Raw genomic sequence first — 21492 nt, forward strand, 5'->3', positions numbered from 1 at the left:
CGGTTGGCTTGTCATTTGTGGGATTTTTAAAAATTATTTATTTTGTAATTCCACTTATTATTTTTTAATTTGACCAGAGAGAGAGAAAGGGAAAGTGAGGAAGCATGCTGCCAGCCCCAGGACTCGAACTGCAGTTGGTCATGTGGGAATCCAGCATCGTTAGCCACCATGCCACCTGCCAGCCCCCATCTGTGGTTGTTACAGTGTTGAGAAATGTCCCTTCTGTACTTATTTTGCTGTGAATCTTAATCATGAATGGGTATCATATTTAATCAAATGCTTTTTTAAAAAAAAGAATAATTTTATTTATTATTCTTTAATTTACCATAGGGCACATACACTCATCAGAGAATGAGAGAAGGGGAACATCTGAAAGTAAGCATCTAGGTCCAGGACTCAAACTATAGTTGGCTTGTGGAATTCCAGCACCTTAACCACCACATCACCTGCTGCTGGCCCCCAATTAGTGTATTTTAATTGGGGAATTTAAACCATCAACATTCAGCATTATAGATGTTTGGATTTATCCCCATCATTTTGTTAGTCATTTTTTTTAGTTTTGTGGTCTCTTATTTCTATTTATTTTCCTTTCATTTCTTGTTACAGTATTCCCTTGAGTATTTCTTGAAGAGCTGGACTAGTGTTGGTGAATTCTTTCAGTTTTTTTTTTTTATCTGGAAATGATTTTTCTCCTTCCCATTTGAAATTATTTTATTTTTCCTTTTATTTGAAGGATAATCTCGCTGGGTATAGTATTCTTGGCTGAAATTGTATTTCTTTCAAGGTTTTAAGTATATTTTCCTATTCTTTCATTGTCTGCATTATTTCAGTTGAAGGGTCTGATATTAGTCTAATGGAGTAACATTTGTAAATAACTTGGTATTTCTCTCTTGCCATTTTAAAATATTGTCTTTGTCTTTGATTTTTACTAATTTGGCTATGATGTGCCAGGGAGAGGATCATCTAATGTTGAATCTGTTTGATGTTCTTTGTATTTCTTGTATCTGGATGTCTGTATGCTGCTCTAGATCTGGGAAGTTTTCAGATAATATTTCATGAGAATTTCTGTGCATTTCCCTGTTCCTTCACCTTCTGGAATACCCATTATGTTGCCTTTCAACTACCCATTATGTAGCTAGTCTGAGTGGTGTCTAGAATTTCCAATATATTGTCCTCATTTTTTAAAAAAGAATTAAATAATTTTGTTGTTATTATTTTTATTTTTAAATTTGACCAGAGAAAGAGAGAAAAGGAAAGGAGGAAAGCAAACCACCAGGTCTGGGACTTGAACCAGCCATTTGGGAGTCCTGTGCCTTAACCATAACGCCACCTGCCAGCCCCTTGTCCTCATTTTTACTGGTTGGTTTTCCATTCGTTTTGGTTACTTGGACTAATTTGGAAATTTTGTCTTCAAGGTTGGAGATTCTTCTAGCTGGTCTAATCTGCTGTTAATAGGGAAGGTTTTACTTTATTTTATTTCATGTATTAATACTATTTTTCAATTTGACCAGAGAGAGAGAGGAGGGTAAGTGAGAAAGCATGCAACCAGGCCTGGGATGCAAACCGTGTTCGACCCTGTGGGTCTAGCACCTCAACCACTACATCATCCGCTGGCCCAAGGAACTTTCTTTCTTATTTTGTCTTCTTCATCTCCAAAAGTTGTGTTTTTTTCTTTTAGACTTTTGTTATAGGGCATGTGCACTCGCCAGAAAGGAGACAGATTTAAAGAGAGGGAAAGTGAGAAATCACACATACACACACACCCACACACGCACACCCCCAGGGTGATTGCCATGCCACAGTCCCTTCTCCTCCCTCTCCTCTTGGGATTTTTGACATGCATGCACATGTGCCCAGAATGATTTTCAAGCCACTGGGTCCGAGACTCGAACTGCAATCAGTCACATGGGAGTCATATAGTGGCCCAGCACTTTAACCACTACACCACTTGCTGGCCCATGTTTCTTTTTTGGGTGGAAAAATTTTTGCTATTGGGTGCATGTACTCACCATACAGGGGAAGACAGAAAGTGAGAAATCAACTCTCCCAGGGGCCGGGGAATGTCCACACCACCATCCTTTCTCCTCTGCTCTCCCAGGATTTTGGGCATGCACTCACACACACTTGGTGTGAATTTGAAGCTACCAGGTCAGAGACTCGAACTGCAGTGAGCTATGTGAGAGTCCAGCTATGTAACTGCTATGCCATCTGCGCGCCTCCACACCCCACCCCATAATTCTTTTTTGAGATGTCTGTCTCAGTGGAATTTCTCCTTCAAGTCATGGAGTGATTTTCTTTCTTTCTTTTTAATTTTATGTTACCTCTTTATTTTTATTTATTTATTTATTTTTGGAGAGATTTTTTTGCTATAGGGCGCGTACGCTCTCCAGAAAGACAGAGAGAGACAGAGAGAAAGCGAGAAATCACCCCCAGGGGGGATGGCCATACCACGATCCCTTCTCCTCCATTTTCCTCTCAGGATCTTGGGCACACACACACACGCCCCCCGCGTGAGTTTAAGCCACCGGGTCCGGGACTCGAGCCACAGTCGACTACATGGGAGTTCAGTGACATAGCCATTACACTAATTGCTGGTCCCATGGAATGATTTTCTCATCTCCAGGAGCTGTCTACTTCTTTTCTCACAACTCATTGTGTTTTGTTACAATGAATATTCTGAGTTCTTTTTCTGACATTTCTGTTATTTATTATGTTCTTTCTATGGTTGGTAGGGAGTGACTGTGTTCCTTTTACCTAGAAATGCTACCTGGTTTTCTCAAATTTCTGGGGGTTCTGCTTTGGGTTTTAGGTATCAGGTGAAGTACTCACATCTTCCTAATTTTCTGGATAGGTTTCTGCAGCAGTATACTTGTGCACTTTCCTTTTATATGTGTTAGCTCTGAATCAGTTTCCCTATTCTGTGGGTGGGAGTGCTGGATTTCATGGTGGGAGTTTTGGAGTTTGAAATTGCATATAGGTTTTTCCTTTTTTTGCCCTGCAGGAGGTGGGGAGTAGGGGGAGAATTCCTTCAGTGCTGTAGTATCTTTAGGCAGTTGGTTCCTTTCCCAAACTGTCTGACCCTGATGTGGCTGTGGACTGAGCTGAGAAGCAAAATATGACATATATAACACATGCTTTGTGTTGTGTATTGAGTGACCTGCGGCTCCCTTCATACTGCTTCCTATCTTGCTCTGGCTGGCCAGATGGAAAATGACATACCCCAACAAATAGAAAATCCCTTTTCTTTGGGTGCCCAAGGAGATTGACGTGGGGTGTGGTAGTAAATGAAACACAAGCCTAGCTGCAGAAGGCTCCCTACCTTGCTCTGGTTGATTTTTGCCACTTTTTACTGCCATTCCCCTCCTCCCTCCTGCTTCTCTGGTCAAATTAAAATAATAATAACGATAAATAAAATAAAATAATGTTTAAAGTTGTTTTACACTATATTTAAAGGTTCTAATTTGACTCTTCAATAGACTTTGTATTTCTCATATGCTTCTTCACTCATTAGTTTATCTAGTTCTAAAGAGTTACTCAGTGTCGTCTTGATCAGCCAACCATCTTTATAACAAGATTCGTTGATGAGTCCTGGATTTTCTGCAAAAGCTTCATTAATTTCAGTTACTTCTGAGAGGAGAATAGCATTCACTAGCAGCTTTCACATTTTTCAAAGCCCCAAACTCATTTTGTTTGTTCAGTTTTGTTCCAACTTAAGGCAGACAACAATAAACATTTCCCAAAGCTTTGTGTGCAAAATCGCTGATTCCCACTGTTCCAATACCATTTTCTGTTGTTACCCATTTCTATTTCTCTATGAATTTAAACATTGACAGCAGAGCTAGTCCCGTGTGCAGTGTCTGGTTGGCACCTGCCCCCAGCCACCAGGGCCATGGAGAGCAGGGCATGGCAGGCACTGATGCCATGTGCAGGCTGCAGGCTTTGGCCCGCATGCTCCAAACTGCACGCTGCACCATATTCACAGGGGTGCCAAGGGTGGTGGGGCTGCTCAGGGCCCTAAAATGATTCTTAAAACTTTGTGTGTATTTGTTCTTGACAGAGGGCATTTGTGCTTACCAGAGAGAAAGAAAAAAGAAATTGAAAGTAACTCCCAGGAGAATGCTCATGCAGCAATCCCTCCTCCATTTCAGATTTTGGACACGTGCACATTAACCCTGTGTGTTTCTTAAAGTTCTAGGTCCAGAACTCAACCCATACAGTCACCCATGTCGGATCTAGTGGTTTTAATTACCATGATATGGCCTGGCCCTGAAAATTTTTGTTTTCTGTGTTTTGTTTTGTTTTCCATAGGGTGCATGTGCTTGCCAGAGAGAGAGAGAGGGAATGAGAAGTCAACCTCCATAGGGGATGGGCATGCCGCAGCCTTTCTCCTCCATTCTCCCCTTGGGATTCTGGGTGTGCACACACATGCCTGGCATGATTCTCAAACTGCTGGGTCTAGAACTTGAACCACTGTTGGCCATGTAGGAATCCACAGCCTTAACCAGCACACCACCTGTCAACTCCCTCCCAATTTTTAAAAAATTAACATTTAATAATTTTCACACACCTGTGGAGGTACAATATGATGTTTGGTACAAAAATACATTGTGTTATGATTAAATCAGGGTAATTAGCATTCCTGTCATCTCAACCATTTGACATTCCTTATGTTGGGAACATCCCAAATCCTCCCTTTAGATACATTGAGCTACACAATTGTTGCCACCCATATTCTCCCCACTCTATAACATAACACTAGAAATTGTTCCTCTTTTATCTATCTGTAGTTTTTGTTAATCAGCATACCTCTATGTCCTTCCCTATGCTTCCCAGCCTCTAGCAGTCATTCTTTATCTCTACTTTTACAAAGTCTTTTTTTTTTTTTTAATTTCCATACATGTGGGAGAACATCTAGTATTTCTTTTTCTATACTTCAGCCTCTTTTTTTTTTTTTTTTAAGAGGTTTTTGACTTGGGGCATGTGTACTTGTTAGAGAGAGACGACAGTGAGAGGGAAAGTGAGAAATCAGCCCCCAGTGGGGATGGCTATGCCACAGTCCTTTCTCCTCCGTTTCCTTCCTGGGATGTTGGGCACGTATATACATGCACTTGGGGTGATTTTTCAAGCCACTAGTTCTGATACTTGAACCGCATTTGTCCATGCGGAAATCCAGCAGGGTAACCTCTATGCCATCTGCTGGCTCCCCAAGCCTTTGTAATATATATCTTGCCTCTTAACCATTTTTAATTTGACCAGAGAGAAACAGAGAAAGAGAAAAAGGGAAAATGAGAAAGCAAGCCACCAGGTCCAGGACTTTTAGTGGGGTTTGGCCATGTGGAAGTCTAGCTGTTTAACCACCATGCCATCTGCTGATCCATAACCTTAGTTTTGAGATACAAAAATTAACCTTGAATCTTTTTTGAAAAAATAGTAGTTTTTACAATAAACCAGATTTTGTGGCTATTAAGCACATGTTACCTGTTTACCTTCCTTATCATATTAACCTGTTAAACTTTGAACAAAGCAAAAATGATCCGCTTCCCCCCCCACATTTATTTACTTATTTATTTATCGAGAGGTTTTTGCTTAGGGTGCGTGCGCTCGCTGTAAAGACGAGAGAGAGACAGAGAGGCAGAAAGCGAGGAATCACCCCCCAGGAGGGATGGCCACGCCGCAATCCCTTCTCCTCCATTCTCCTCTCAGGATCTTGGGTGTACACGCACATGCGCCCGGCGTGAGTTAAAGCCACCAGGTGTGGGACTCAAACCGCAGTCAACCCATATGATAGTCCAGCGACATAGCCATTACGCTAACTGCTAGCCCCATATTTATTTATATTTTTAAGAGATTTTTTTTGCTGTTGGGTGCATGTACTCGCCAGAGACAGGGAGAGAGAGAGAAAATAACCTTCCAGGGGGCATAGCCATGCCACAATCCCTTCTCCATTCTCCCTTTGGGATTTTGGGCATGCACTTACATGTGTCTGGTGTGAGTTTCAAGCTGCTGGGTCTGGAACTCAAACTGCACTTAACCATGTGGGAATCTAGCACCTTAACCACTATGCCACCTGCTGCCTCCCCCTCCCCCCTTTTTTAAATAGATTTTTTACTATAGGGCATGTATGCTTGCCAGAGAGACAGAAAACAAGAAATCTCCTCCCTGGGGGAATAGCCACACCACAATCCCTTCTCCATTTTCCTCTTGGGGTTTTGGGCACGTGCACTAAGCTACTGGTCTGGGACCCTAACTCCTACGTGGGTGTCCAGCAGTGTTACCATTACACCATGTGCTGATTACCCCCCACCACACACACACACACACACACACACACACACATATTTAAAAATGTGTTTGCATTCAAGAATCCAAATACTTCAAGCATTCACCTGTCTTCTCCTTTCTGACTTTGAAAGAGTATTTCTAGGGCTGGCAGGTATCATGGCAATTAAGGGACACTGGACTCTCACATGGCCAACTGTGTTTGGAGTCTCGGACCTGGCAGCTTACTTTCTCACTTTTCCTCTCTTCTTACTCTGTTCCTGTCAGTTTAGAATGAATAAATAAAGTTAAATAAAATAATTCTTTAATAAAAAGAAATAAAGAGTATTTCTAAAGAGTAGGGTGGACAATATTTTTAACAGTGTAAATTATATTATTGGATAAAAGTTCCATTATGTTGAATAAATCATTTTCTTTTTTCTTAAGGAATTGAATGACCTGGCACGCGATCAAGCAGGTCCTGTTGGAGATGACAGTAAGTATTTAAAAGGAATTATGGGCCCACTCACATTAGTGGTCCTTGGAAGGCTGAGGCCACATGGGAGATTTGAGTTTGATCCTTGGTCTATCTTAAAAGCCAGGCAATGTGGCACACCTGTGTCCCAGCTGCTTGGAAGGCTGAGGCAGGGGGATCACTATATAATGAGACATTGTCTGAAAAAAGAAAACTGTATGTATGCACACACATATCTAAGAAATGAATAAAACAACGTAACAATCTGCTTCTGGGGAACTCTGGGTCAAATGAATTTTTTTTATTTCTTAAGGTTTTGCATAAAGAGATAATTATGCGGGACCAGCAGGTGGTGTAATGGCTGTGTTGCTGGACTCCCACGTAGTCGACCACGGTTTGAGTCCCATACCCGGTGGCTTAAACTCATGCCGGGCACGTGTGCGTGTGTGCCCAAGATCCCGAGAGGAGAATGGAAGAGAGGGGATTGCAGCATGGCCATCCCTCCTGGGGTGATTTCTCGCTTTCTACCTCTCTCTGTCTTTCTGGCGAGCACAAGCACCCTATAGCAAAAACCTCTCCAAAAAAAAAAAAAAAAGAGATAATTATACTATAGGAAAGAGGCAATATTTACCTTTTTTTCTTTTTTTTAAGAATTATTTTTTGGGGGCCAGCAGGTTGTATGGTGGTTAAGGGCACTGGACTCCCATATGGCTGATTGTGGTTCTAGTTCCTGACCTCGCAACTTGCTTTCTCACTTTCTTTCTCTTTCTCTCTCACTCTCACTCTGTCCCTCTCTGGTTAAATTTAAATAAATTTAAATAAGGTTAAATAAAACTGTTCTTTTAAAAATAGAATTGTGGGGGGACCAGCAGTTGGCGTAATAGCTATGTCGCTGAACTCTCGTGTAGTCAACTGTGGTTCAACTCACAGACTCGATGGCTTAAACTCACGCCAGGCATGTGTACGTGCGTGCCCAAGATCCTGAGAGGAGAATTGAAGAGAAGGGATTGCGGTGTGGCTACCCTCCTGGGGGGTGATTTCTTGCTTTCTGTCTCTCTGTCTCTCTCTGGCTTTCTGGTTAGCATATGCTCCCTATAGCAAAAACCTCTCAAAAAATTAGAATTTTTTAAATTTAACTTTATTTATGTATTAATTTTCTTTTTATTTTATCAAGAGAGAGACAGACGGACAGAGGGGAAGTGAGAAAGCAAGTTGCCAGGTTGTGAATTTGAACCATGGTTGGCCATGTGGGAGTCCAGCACCTCAACCATCACATCACCTGCTGACTCCAGTATTTATCTTTAGTTGCCTATGGAAGGAGTAGTTCTGTGTGTCTCCTCATTTCTGTTTTGTTCATTTTGAACCTTTTCTGCCAGGCATGTATAGTTGTTCTGGTCCTTTTCTTTCTATCTATCCTTATTCGTTCTGGGTATTTTCCTGGGGTTATTATTTGAGCTTTTACCTACAATTACTGTCTTTTAATAAAATAATATTAAGGATGATTATATGTCTATGTCTGTCTTACTGGCTTACACTTGTGAAAGCAAATACAAATTTTTAATCTGACTGGGGGTAGGGAATGATAAAGCAAACTGTCAGGGCTGGGACTCAAACTGCAGCTGGCCATGTGGGAATCCAGCACCTTTATCCATCATGCCACCTGCTGAACCCAAGTCATGATATATTTTTCTGTGTTTGTCTATGTAAAAATGCGTCATGAGTGTTCCGATGACCCAATATATAGTAAGATGGTTGCTATGGCAAAACAGAGTAACATGTCCACCATCGTACATGGTCACTAATGGTTACTCACACCTATTAAAATTATGAAGACTCATGGTCATACTACAAAGTTAAAGAAAGAATGATGTTGTTCTCCAAAGTTAATAGTTACTTCTGAATTCGGTTCTTATGGGCTAGAAAAGGTACTCTGGCTATTATTAAATGCTCAGCAGTTCTCGGCAGGACCTTTTCTTAGACTCAGTTCTCCTCTTGGATCTTGGGCACGCACGCACCTACGCCAGTGTGAGTTTAAGCCACCGGATCCAGGACTTGAACCGCAGTCGACTACGTGGGAGTCCAGCGACACAGCCATTACTCTAACTGCTGGTCCCTACCTGGTGTTATTTTCAAGCCCTCTGGTCCAGGACTTGAACGGGGGTCAGCTATATTGGAATCCAGACCCTTAATCATAAATGCTGGCCCCTATTTGTTTTTATTTTTGCAATTATTTTTAATTTTTGTTTTCACAATAGGGTGTGCGTGCATTCATATGCAAGAGAGAACGACCCTCAACAGGGTCTCAAGATGCTATGATCCCCTTTCCATAGCCTTGTAGCTCCTCAGACCACTGAACACTTTCTCATATATCTGGCACATCTTCAAGCTGGGTTGAGAATCAAAGCCACAGTCAACCATGTGGCTTCTAGCACTGCAGTTTCATTTGCCACGAACTATACAATCAGGTTAAGCCAATTTATGTTTTTTTAATGCCCAGTTTGTTTGCCTAATTCTATCTAAAATACTTTTATTAACTGGTCTTATTACTTTAGTTAGATAATAATTTTCCCTTTTTTTTTTTTTTTTTTTTTTAGAGGTTTTTTTCACTATAGGGCGCGTGCACTCGCCAGACAGACAGAGAGAGACAGAAAGCGAGAAATCACTCCCCAGGGGGGATGGTCATGCCGCAATCCCGTCTCCTCTGTTCTCTCGGGATCTTGGGCACGCACGCATACGTGCCTGGCGTGAGTTCTAAGCCACCGGGTCCGGGACGCGAACTACGGTCGGCTATGTGGGAGTCCAGCAACATAGCCATTACGCTAACTGCTGGTCCTGATAATAATTTTCCTTTTGTTTCACCGTGTTAGCATAGTTCCCCTCATAATGTCTTCCTCTTTTTTATAAAGGGTGGCTACTTGACACTGCTTTATGCTATAAAACTAATTTTCAAAAAATCTTAAAATATAGCAAATTTTTTAGAACAAGCATATTTTGAAAAAATTTGTTAGAAATATCTATTGGTTAAGACCAAAATTGAGTATGAAGTTAGACTAGCTTTTGTTTTAAAATATAGTTTTTTTTCCTTAGGTTTTTGCCATAAGTGCTTGGTCTCACTAGATAAAGAGAGACAGGAAAAGTGAGAAATCATTTCCAGGGGAACAGCCATGCCACAATCCGTTTTCTTCCCTTCTCCTTTTGGGATTTTGTACACACTCACATACACACACATACACACACACACGCACACACACACACACACACACACCCCCACACACACACACACACACACACAGAGCCAGCATGATTTTCAAGCCACTGGATCCAGGACTCAAACCGTGGTCAGTCATTTAGGAGTCCAGCGCCTTAACCACCACATCATCTGCTGGCCCCTTTTGTTTAGACTTTTATTTTCCTAATTTTTCTTAAGAATTCTGTTTTAGGGCTGGTTTGCTTTCTCACTTTCTTTCTCTCTCTCTCTGTCTTTGTCCCTCTCTGGTAAAATTAAAATTAAAATAAGTTGGAAACCAGTGGTTAGTGTAATGGCTATGTCGCTGGACTCCCACGTAGTTGACCGCGGTTCGCATCCTGGACCCGGTGGCTTAAAACTCACGCTGGGTGCGTGTGTGTGCATGCCTAAGATCCCGAGAGGAGAATGGAGGAGGGGGGATTGTGGCATGACCATCCCCCCTGGGGGGTGATTTCTCGCGTTCTGTCCTTATGTCTGTCTCTGTCTGTCTGGCAAGCTCAAGTGCCCTAGAAAAAAAAAAAAAAAATTAGAATCCTGTTTCTCAGGACCAGCAGATGGCATAATGGTTATGTCACTGGACTCCAATGGAGTCCACTGCAGTGGACTGAGTCCCGGACCTAGCAACTTAAAACTCATACTGGGCGCATGTATGTGCATGCGCAAAATTCCAAGAGGAGAATGGAGGGAAAGGGACTGTGGTGTGGCTGTACCCGTAGGGGATGTTTTCTCAATTTCTGTCTCTCCAGCAAGTTCATATGCCCTGTAGCAAAAATCTCTCAAAAAAAGGGGGCGAGACCAGATGGCATAATGGTTATATCACTAGACTGCCACATAGTCAACCGCAGTTCAAGTCCCAGACCCGGTGGCTTAAACTCACACTCGGTGCATGTGCATGTGTGCCCAAAATCCCAAGAGGAGAAGGGATTGTGGTGTGACCATCCCCCCAGAGGAATGATTTCTCACTTTATATCTCTTTGTCTCTCCAGTGAGTACATGTGCCCTATAGCAAAAATCTTTTTATTAAAAACATAGATTCTGTTTCTCAGAACCAAACCAGCAGGTGGTGTGGTGGTTAAGATGGCTGGATTCTCTTGTGGCCAAGCATGGTTCGAGTCCTGGACCTAGTAACTTGAAAAATAATACTAAGCACGTGTGTGTGTGTGTGCGTGCCCCAAATCCTGAGAGGAGAGTGGAGGAAGATGGGATTGCAGTGTAGTCAACCCCTATTGGGCATTGATTTCTCATTTTTCATCTCTCTGTCTCTGTCCCCTCTTTGGCAAGTGCACGTGCCCTATGGCAAAAGAAAACTACCACAGTGGTCAGTAAGTGGTGTAGTAATTAAGGTGCTAGGCTCCCACATGATTGATCCCGGTTTGAGGCCTGGACATGGAGGCCTGAAAATCACACCAGAAGCACATGTATGCATTCCCAAAATCCTGAAAAGGGAATGGAGAAGGGATTGTGGCATGGTCATTCTCCCTGGGCGTTGATTTCTCATTTTCCCTCTCTGACAAGCCCATTTACCCTGTGGCCAAAACCTAAAACAAAATAAAAACAAAACTACTACAAGGCACAAGCAATTTTAAAAAAAACAGATGGGCCAGTCATGGTGATGCAGTGGTAACAGTGTTCTGTGATGCTGAGGCTATGTGTGAAGGTCTAGATTTATTTCCCAAATTTTCATTCTAACGCATACTCATGATCTAACTTGCTAAGGCTGGGGGAATGAACTTTCTGTGAAGGCTCCGTTGGAGGTTCCTGTCTGTGTTGTGTCTCTTTCTCTCTGCCTCTGCTTCTGTCTTCCCCCCTCATGGAAGAAATGAATCAACTATTTTTTTTTTTTTAATTTGTAGATGTCATGTGCATTTGGAGGAAAAACAAAGAAAGAGAGAAAGTGAGAAAGCACTCTCTCCCATGGGCAATTGTCACTTCACAATCCCTTCTCAACTTTTCCTTAGAGATTTTGGGCACACACAGACACGTGCCCAGTGTATCCACCAGATCCAGGACTCTTAACTGCATGGTTGACCATGTGGGATCCAGCCACCTCAACCACCATGCTACTAGCTAGCCCCCAACCCCCTTTTTTTGTCAAAAGATTTTCACGTTAGGGCATGTGTGCTCACTGGAGAAAGTGAGACAGAGACAGTGAGAGGAAAAGTGATAAATCACCCCCCCACATCCCCCAGGGATGGCCATGCTGCAATCCCGTCTTCTCCGTTCTCCTCCTGGGATCTTGGGTATGCATGCAGACATGCCCAGTCTGAATTTAAAGCCTGGGTCCAGGACTCAAAATCACAGCCAGCCATGTGGGAGCCCAATTATGTATCCATTATGCCATTTGCTGGTCCCTAAACTTTTTCTAAAAGAAAAATAAAGGTAAATTAGATTTCATCCAAATGAAAAACTCGGGACCAGCAGATGGCGTAATGGTTACATAGCTGGACTCCGATGTAGTAAACCATAGTTCGAGTCCTGGACACGGGGGGTTGGGGGGGTGCTTTCTTCCTTTCCCACTCTCACTGGTTGCACTACTTAATTCCTTTCTCTCTCTGCATTGGTAGCACTACTATGGAAGCTGAAGGCTGCGTGGGAGGCCTGGATTTCATTTCTAAGCCAACATGAACTTTTTTTTTTTCTTTTCTTGGAAATACCTTCTTTTTTTTTTTTTTTAAGGGGTTTTTGGAGACAGAAAACGAGAAATCACCCCCTGGGGGAGATGGCCACGTCACAATCCCTTCTCCTCCATTCTCCTCTTGGGATCTTGGGCACACATGCGCGCCCGGCGTGAGTTTAAGCCACTGGGTCCAGGACTTGAACCACGGTCGGCTACATGGCGAGCGTATTAGCCGTGATGCCAACTGCTGGTCCCATCTTGGAGAGATTTTTGTTATAGGGCATGTGCACTCACTGGAGAGACAAACAGAAATCACAGAAAGTGAGAATAGCCACATTGCAGTACCTTCTCCTTCATTTTTCTCTTGGGATTTTGGGCACGCACACACATGCCCAGTTTACCCTGGTTTTAGGCTGTTGGATCTAGGACTCGAACCGCAGTTGACCATGGGGGAGTCCAGTGATGTAACCATCTGCTGGTCCCCCAGCCTGAATATTTAAGGCACATTTAAGTTGCACATACCTGGGAACCAACAGTTAGTGTAATGGCTATGTCGCTGGACTCCCACATAGTCGACCGCTGTTCGCGTCCCGGACCCGGTGGCTTAAAACTCACGCTGGGCACGTGTGCGTGCATGCCCAAGATCCCGAGAGGAGAATGGAGGAGAAGGGATTGCGGCGTGACCATCCCCCCTGGGGGATGATTTCTCGCTTTCTGTCTCTGTCTCTCTCTGTCTGTCTGGCGAGCGCGCACGCGCCCTATAGCAAAAAAACCTCTCCAAAAAAAAGAAAAAATTGCACATACCTTTAATCGAAGCTAGTTGGGAGATCTGGGCAGAAGGATTGTGAAATGGCATGACCCTGTTGAAAATCCTTCTCCTACATGGACATGGACATTGCCCTTTCCACAGCCTACTGCCTGTGCCCTTTGGAACAGCAGCTGAGCTGGACCTGGGACTCTCTGAGACACAGCTGGTGCAAACTGGTGCAATCTGAGTGGCCAAGTACTTCACTGGAATAGAAGGAGCTCCTTAGTATGCGGGGCAGGAAACCTGCATAGGACCCTTTCTGGAAACTATTTTGAGGTCTCTGACTTCTGGGCCTGTGATACAAGGGGCAGCCTTGAAGATCTCTTGAGATGATTTTGTGGTCTTTCCATCTTCTTGCTTAATAGCACCTGGCTCATTTTCCTCAGTGGGAGTTACTTTCTTTTCTCTCTCTCTCTTTTTTTTTTGTTTTAAGAATATTTTATTAGGGGGACCAGCAGTTAGCATAATGGCTATGTCACTGAACTCCCATGTAGTCAACTACAGTTTGAGTCCTGGCCCCAGTGGCTTAAACTCAAGCTGGGTGCATGTGTGTGCGTTCTCAAGATCCTGAGAGGAAAATGGAAAAGAAGGGATTGCGGTGTGGCCATACCCCCGGGGGATGAGTTCTCGCTTTCTGTCTCTCTGTCTCTGTCTTTCTGGTGAACACACGTGCCCTACAGCAAAAACCTCTCAAAATATGTGTAGTTACAAAATTACAATGTAGTATTAAAATTAGGTAATATATCTACTTAGCCCAGTAAATAATAATATTTTAATAGAGACCATGGAGACACTATAGGGCGCGTGTGCTCGCCAGACAGACAGAAAGAGACAGAGAGACAGAAAGCGAGAAATCACCCCCAGGGGGGATGGTCACGCCGCAGTCCCTTCTCCATTCTCTTCTCAGGATCCTGGGCACGCACGCACATGTGCCTGGCGTGAGTTTTAAGCCACCGGGTCCGGGACTGCTGGTTCCCAAGGGTTAAGATTTTTTAAAAAGAATATTTTATTTAACTTTACTTGCATTTATTTATTTATTTATTTGTTTTTGAAGAGGTTTTGCTATAGTGTGTGTGCGCTCACCAGAAAGACTAAGAGACAGAAAACAAGAAATTGCCCCCTATGGGGAATGGCTACGCCTCAATCCCTTCTCCTTCATTCTCTTCTCAGGATCTTGGGCATGTACGCACACGCGCCTGGCGTGAGTTTAAGCCACCGTGTCTGGGACGTGAACGGTGGTCGACAACATGGAAGTCCAGCGACAGCCGTTACACCAGCTGCTGGTCCTATATTTATTTTAGTTTAACCGGAGAGAGACAGAGTGAGAAAAAGAGAGAGGGAAAGTGAGAGGGACAATGAGAGAGCAAGCCACCAGATCTGGGACTCAACTGGTCAGCCATGTGGGAGTCCAGTGCCCTTAACCACATCACTATCTGCTGGCCTTCTTAGGTCACCATTTATAGTTTGATCTTCCACGTAACTTATAGCATGTATGCATGCAGCCAAATTCTTTGCTGCTTCATAATAAGGATGACTTTTCATTAGCTCCCAAGAAGTTCCTCATTTCTATCTCCCACCTCCTCAAATTCGCTTTTACTGTCCATATCAGTAACACCATTGTGATCATAGCTCTCTAATCTCTTAAAAGTTCCAGTTCATTTCTTAATTTTTAAATTATCATTATTATTTTTTAATTTGCTATACAGCACATGTGCTCACTAGAGAGAGACAGAGAGAGGGAAAGTAAGAAATTAAGCCTCCAGGTCTAGGACTTGAACCATTATCAACCATGAGGGAGTCTAGGCCTTAACCACCATGCCACCTACTGGCCCCAGTTCCAGCTCATTTCTAAATAGTTGTTTTTCTTAGCTCCCACCATAATCTAGGCTTTTTTTGGCCTGTCTGTCCTAACTCTTCCAATGTATACATACAACCCAGTTCCAAGTTGCTTCCCCATTTTCAGATTCCTGTACGCCAACACACCCTGTTTGCTGTGCCTTTTTTTTTTTTTTTTTTTTTTTGGTCTCAGTCTGATACTGTGTTGCTAAACAGAAATTCCTGAGACTGGGTGATTTATAATGAGTATAGGTTTATTTGGTTCACTTTTTCTGGTAGGTGGGAAGTCCAAGAGCATGGGGCTGGCATCTGGCAGGCCTTTGGTCCTGTTATAAGTTGGCCAACAGAAGCAGGCAGGTCAGCAGGCACTTGCAGAGATAGAGAGAATGTGACCTATGGGTAAGCATCTGTTAGAGCAGCTCCATTTGCAGAGACTTAACTCCTTTTCATGAGAATGAGAACTCACTCTCACATAACATTCATTCATCATGACAGCAGTGCCCCTTGATCCAAACACTGCCCACTAGGCATTTCATTTTTAAGGTCTTGCAACCTCCCAGCTCCATTTCACTGGGGGCCAAATTTCAACACATGAACCTTAGGGGACAAACAGTTATACATACAATATAGAGACCCTACCTACAGTGGTGCAGTTGGGTGGGTACTACTGCAGGATGACTGAGGTCACATGGGAGGCCCAAGTTTCATTTCTGGCCCAATCTAAACAGCCCGGGTGTGGTAGTACACACCTGTGGTCTTAAGTAACTAGTAGGTTGGGGAAGGAATATCTTGACTTGGTGAAACCCTGTTAAAAATAAATCTCCCTGGGAACCAGCAATTAGCGTAATGGCTATGTCGCTGGACTCCCACGTAGTCGACCGCGGTTCGTGTCCCAGACCCGGTGGCTTAAAACTCACGCTGGGTGAGTGTGCCTGTGTGCCCAAGATCCCGAGAGGAGAATGGAGGAGAAGTGATTGCGTCGTGACCATCCCCTCTGGGGGGTGATTTCTCACTTTCTGTCTCTATGTCTCTCTCTGTCTGGCGAGCGCATGCGCCCTACAGTGAAAACCTCTCCAAAAAAAATTTTTTTAAATAAATAAATAAATAAATCTCCCTTGGCCTAGTGGTTTAGAGAGCCGGATCCTATAGCTGACACAGTTTAAGTACTGGCCTTGGTGGCTTGAGAAACATATGTCAGGTGTGTGTGCCCAAAGTCCCAAAAAGGGGGGCCAGTAGGTGGCATGGTGGTTAAGGGCGCTGGACTCCCACATGGCTAACTGCAGTTTGAATCCTGGACCTGGTGACTTGCTTTCTCACTCCCCCCCTCCTCATTCTGTCTCTCTCTGGTAAAATTTAAATAAATAAATAAAGTTAAATAAAATAATTCTTTTTTAAAAAATCCCAGAAAAATGGAGAAATGATGTGACCACATTCCAGTAGAAGTGCTTTCTTCCTTTCCCTCTCTCACTCTGTCTTAAACATGTGCCCTCTGGCAGCTTATTCAAAGTACCTCTCTCTTTGTCTCTTTTCCTTCTTCCTTCTCTCAGTCCCCCTCCCTCAACCCTTATTTAAATAAAAAATTCTTGTACTGGAGATGATACCATCAAGTAAGTGATAAAACAGGGACCAGCAGATGGTGTAATGGTTGTCGCTGGACTCCCACATAGTTGACTACAGTTCAAGTCCTGGACCTGGAGGCTTAAAACTCACACCGAGTGTGTGTGTGTGTGCCCAAAATCCTGAGAGGAGAATGTAAGAGGAGAGATTGTGTGGTGTGGCCATCCCCTTTGGGGAGGGTGATTTCTTGGTTTTTGTCTTTCTCCAGTGAGCACACATGCCCTATAGCAAAATCTCTCTTTGAAAAAAGAAAAGAAGGGGCCGGCAAGTGGCGTGGTGGTTAAGGGTGCTGGATTCCCATATGGCCAACCGCAGTTCAAATCCCAGACCTAGTGGCTTGCTAAGAAAAGTAAATGATAAAAATGATGTATAAGAATGGAAGAGCAGCATTTGTAAATCATATGCCTAGGACTTCAAAAACTTTGTGGAAAGGGCCAGCAGATGGCTTAGTAATTATGTTGCTAGACTCCCACATGGCCAATCGTGGTTCGAGTCCCGGACCTGGTGGCTTGAAAATTATACTGGTCATGTGTGTGTACATGTCCAAGATCCCAGGAGGAGAATGGAGAAGAACAGATTGTGACTTGACTACCCCCCCATCTCCCCCGAGAGAGGTGGTAATTTCTCACTTTCTCTCTCTGTCTCTCTCTATCTCTCTCTCTCTGGCAAGTGCACAGACCCTAGTGTCAAAAACCTCTAGAAAGCAAACAAACAAACAAAATGGAATTTGCTGCTGAGCTATCCCTGGAGCCTGCTGGTTAAGGGAGTTACATCTCACATGCCCGACAACAGTTTTTTGGTTTTTTCTTTTTGGAGAGGTTTTTGCTATAGGGTGCATGCGCTCACCAGAAAGACAGAGAGAGACAGAATGATAGAAAGCAAGAAATCATCCCCCAGGGGTGATGGCCACGCCTCAGTCCCTTCTTGATTCTCCTCTCAGGTTCTTGGGCATGCATGCACACATGCCCGGCGTGAGTTTAAGCCGCGGGTCTGGGACTCGAACCATGGTCGACTACATGGGAGTCCAGCGACATAGCCATTATACTCAACTGCTGGTCCCCAAGCTGACAACAGTTTTGAGTCCTGGCCCCAGTGGCTTAATAAACACATCGGAGGCTGGCAGGTGGCGTGGTGGATAAGGGCACTGGACTCCCACATGGCTGACCATGGTTCATCTCCCAGACATGGTGACTTACTTTCTCAATTTGCCTCTCTCTTGCTCTTTCTCACTCTGTCCCTCTCTGGTCAAATTTAAATAAACAAAGTTAAAGAAAATAATTCTTAGGAGGGGCCGGCAGGTGTCATGGTGGATAGGGGCTCTGGATTCCCACATGGCCAACCATGGTTCGAGTCTCGGACCTGGTGGCTTGCTTTCTCACTTCCTCTCTCTCTCTCTGTCTCTCTCTGATCAAACTGGAAAATAATAATGATAATAATAGTAAATAAAGTTAAATAAAATAATTCTTAAAAAATAAAAATAAAAAAATAATTCTTAGGAAAAAAATCACATCGGGTACATTTGCATGCCTGTCCAAGAGGAGAATGGAGGAAGGATTGAAGTGAAGCTATTCCCCAGGGAGTAATTTCTCATCCTCCCTTTGCCAAGGTGGTTGGGTTCCATATGGACAAATGGGCGGATTGAGTCCTGAACCCTATGGCTTGAAAAACATGTCAGATAATTGCATACGTGCATCCCCAAAATCCTGAGAGAAAGGGAGAAGAGATAGCAATAGCCTTCTTACAACCTTCTATCCCATGCTGGGGAGTGCTTTTGCACTCTCCCACCCCCATCCCATTTATCTTTGGGGAACTTACGTGCCCGATAGCAAATTTTTTTTTAAAAAAAAAGTGAGTTTTTGGGAACCAGCAGTTAGTGTAATGGCTATGTCGCTGGATTTCCACGTAGTCGACCGCGGTTCGCGTACCGGACCCGGTGGCTTAAAACTCACGCCGGACGCGTGTGCGTGCATGCCCAAGATCCTGAGAGGAGAATGGAGGAGAAGGGATTGAGGCATGACCATCCCCCCTGGGGGGTGATTTCTTGGTTTCTGTCTCTATGTCTCTCTCTGTCTGGCGAGCGCACGCGCCCTATAGCAAAAATCTCTCCCAAAAAAAAAGTGAGTTTTTAAGACTATTTTAGAGGACCAGCAGATGATATAATGATCACATTGTTGGACTCCCACATAGTCGTGGTTCAAGTTGGTTCATGTGGTTCAAATGTTGGGCCCTGGGACTTATGCTGTGTACATGCATTCCCAAAAATCCCTGGAGGAGAAGGGAGTGTGGTGCGGCTATTCCCCTGGGAGGTGATTTCTCACTTTGTCTCTGTTTCTCCTGTGAGTTCTCGTGCCCTATAGTAAAAATCTCTCTTTAAAAAAAAAAAAAAAAGGCTATTTGAGAATGACTTACTATCAAAAGAAACTCTTGGTTAGATTTTCCTCATGAGCCATGTAAGAATACACAGAATGTAATTGGATAGCTAAATGCACTTTCATCATCTTTTGTTTGTAAGAAGATAGAATTTAATCTTAGGAGGAAGAGAGAAACTAACTGTGGGTTAAATGAAACTTGAACTTTTAAAAAGAATTATTTATTTAGTTTTACTTATTCATTCATTTTAATTTGACCAGAGAGAGAGAGAAGGTGAGAGAGGGAAAGTGAGAAAGCAAGCCACCAGGTCTGAGACTTGAACCATGGTCAGCCATGTGGGAGTGTCCAGTATCCCAACTACCACACTACCTGCTGGTCTCTGAAACTTAAACTTCTTTTGGACTATACTAAGTGTTCAAATCCTCCAGAACCATGTTATTGATACTTAGTATAAAAATAAAGTGGAGAGTTGTGAGTTATTTTAAAATATCTAGAGTTTAATGTACCATTAAATTTTCTTTTCATTTTTCTGCAAAGATCTGATAAGTAGAAAAACATATACTTTCTCAAAGAAGTCACAAATATATTGCTCAAATAATTTGCTTTGTTTTCTTTTGAACACTTGATGAATGTGAGTCTTAGAATTATTTTATTTGACTTTATCTTTTTATTTACTTAAATTTGACCAGAGAGGGACAGAGTGAGAGAGAGGGAATGTGAGAAAGCAAGCTGCCAGGTCTGGGACTTGAACCATGGCCACGTAGGAATTCAGTGCCCTTAACAACCATGCCACTTTCCAGCCCCAATAAAATAATTCTTTTTTTTTTTTTAAGGTCTTTTTTGCTATAGGGCATGTGCGCTCTCCAGAAAGACAGAGAGACAGAAAGCGAGAAATCACCCCCTTGTCCATTCTCCTCTCGGGATCTTGGGTATACACGTACACGTGCCTGGCGTGAGTTTAAGCCACTGGCTCTGAGACTCGATCTGCAGTCGACTGTGTGGGAGTCCAGCAACATAGCCATTATGCCAACCACTGGTCCCAATAAAATAATTCTTAAAAAAAAATTAAGCAGAACTTCGGGTCTGGTCAAAATGTTTATCTTATTGACATGAATTTTCAAGATTGACATGAATTTTCAAGATGTTTTAACTCATCCTTTTTTCATTTTTATTGAGTATCTTATTCGTGTTTTAAGCAATTTCTCTCAGACTCATACGCAATTTAGGTTCCTCATCTTTTTTTTTTTTGGAGAGGTTTTCGCTGTAGTGCGCTTGCGCTCGCCAGACAGACAGAGACATACAGACAAAAAGCAAGAAATCACCCACCAGGGGGGATGGTCACGCCGCAATCCCTTCTCCTCCATTCTGCTCTCGGAATCTTGGGCACGCACGCACACGAACCTGGCGTGAGTTTTAAGCCACTGGGACGCGAACCACGGTCGACTACGTGGGAGTCCAGCGAAATAGCCATTACACTAACTGCTGGTTCCCTAGGTTCCTCATCTTAACTATACCCATTATCATATTGTTGATAAATGAACTAGGATTAAATGGGGAATGCTAAGTTATGGTGTTAGGTATAAGGTGGATATTGCGGCATGATTATTTTTCTCTTGTTCTTTTTCAGTGTTCCATTGGCAAGCTACAATAATGGGGCCAGTAAGTATTCAGATTAATTTCAGGATAGACAGTTTATATAATTTATCCATTTTAATCCTGCCTTTTTTGTCTTCAACAGAATGACAGTCCCTATCAGGGTGGAGTTTTTTTCTTGACAATTCATTTCCCAACAGATTACCCCTTCAAACCACCTAAGGTAATTGAGCTGTGCCAACTGTTTTTATGTGCTTCCTCTTCTACAAATAAATTGGTTTACAAAAAACTTTCCTTTTTTCTATAGGTTGCATTTACAACAAGAATTTATCATCCAAATATTAACAGTAATGGCAGCATTTGTCTTGATATTCTACGATCACAGTGGTCTCCAGCACTAACTATTTCAAAAGGTAATGGGATAGACATTCACTATCAAGACAAAGCAGCTGTATTTTTTGACTTGTTAAGGCTATACACTTTTAAAAGATTGCTTATGTTACTTTAAGAAGAAAAATCAGGGGCCAGCAGGTGGCGTGGTGGTTAAAGGTGCTGGACTCTCACATGGCCGAGCTGGACTCTCACATGGCCGACCGTGGTTCAAGTCCTGAATCTAGTCGCTTGCTTTCTCACTTTCCCTTTCTTTCTGTGTCTGTATGATCAAACTGGAA

General features: G+C 43.1%; 1 protein-coding gene across 1 annotated transcript in view; it reads left to right on the top strand.

Moving 5' to 3' along the window:
• Positions 1 to 6734: 6734 nt before the first annotated feature.
• UBE2D2 (ubiquitin conjugating enzyme E2 D2) overlaps positions 6735 to 21492 on the top strand; it is a 36101-nt gene continuing 21343 nt past the window's right edge. Inside the window, exons 1-4 of the mRNA XM_006156191.2 lie at positions 6735 to 6754; positions 20856 to 20887; positions 20967 to 21044; positions 21129 to 21234. Of these exons, the coding sequence (XP_006156253.1) occupies position 6754; positions 20856 to 20887; positions 20967 to 21044; positions 21129 to 21234 (217 nt within the window). The 5' untranslated portion in view covers positions 6735 to 6753. The remainder of the gene's footprint in view (positions 6755 to 20855; positions 20888 to 20966; positions 21045 to 21128; positions 21235 to 21492) is intronic.

The sequence above is a fragment of the Tupaia chinensis genome, unplaced genomic scaffold (genome assembly GCF_000334495.1).
Source record: "Tupaia chinensis unplaced genomic scaffold, TupChi_1.0 Scaffold000484_1, whole genome shotgun sequence".
NCBI lineage: Eukaryota > Metazoa > Chordata > Mammalia > Scandentia > Tupaiidae > Tupaia > Tupaia belangeri.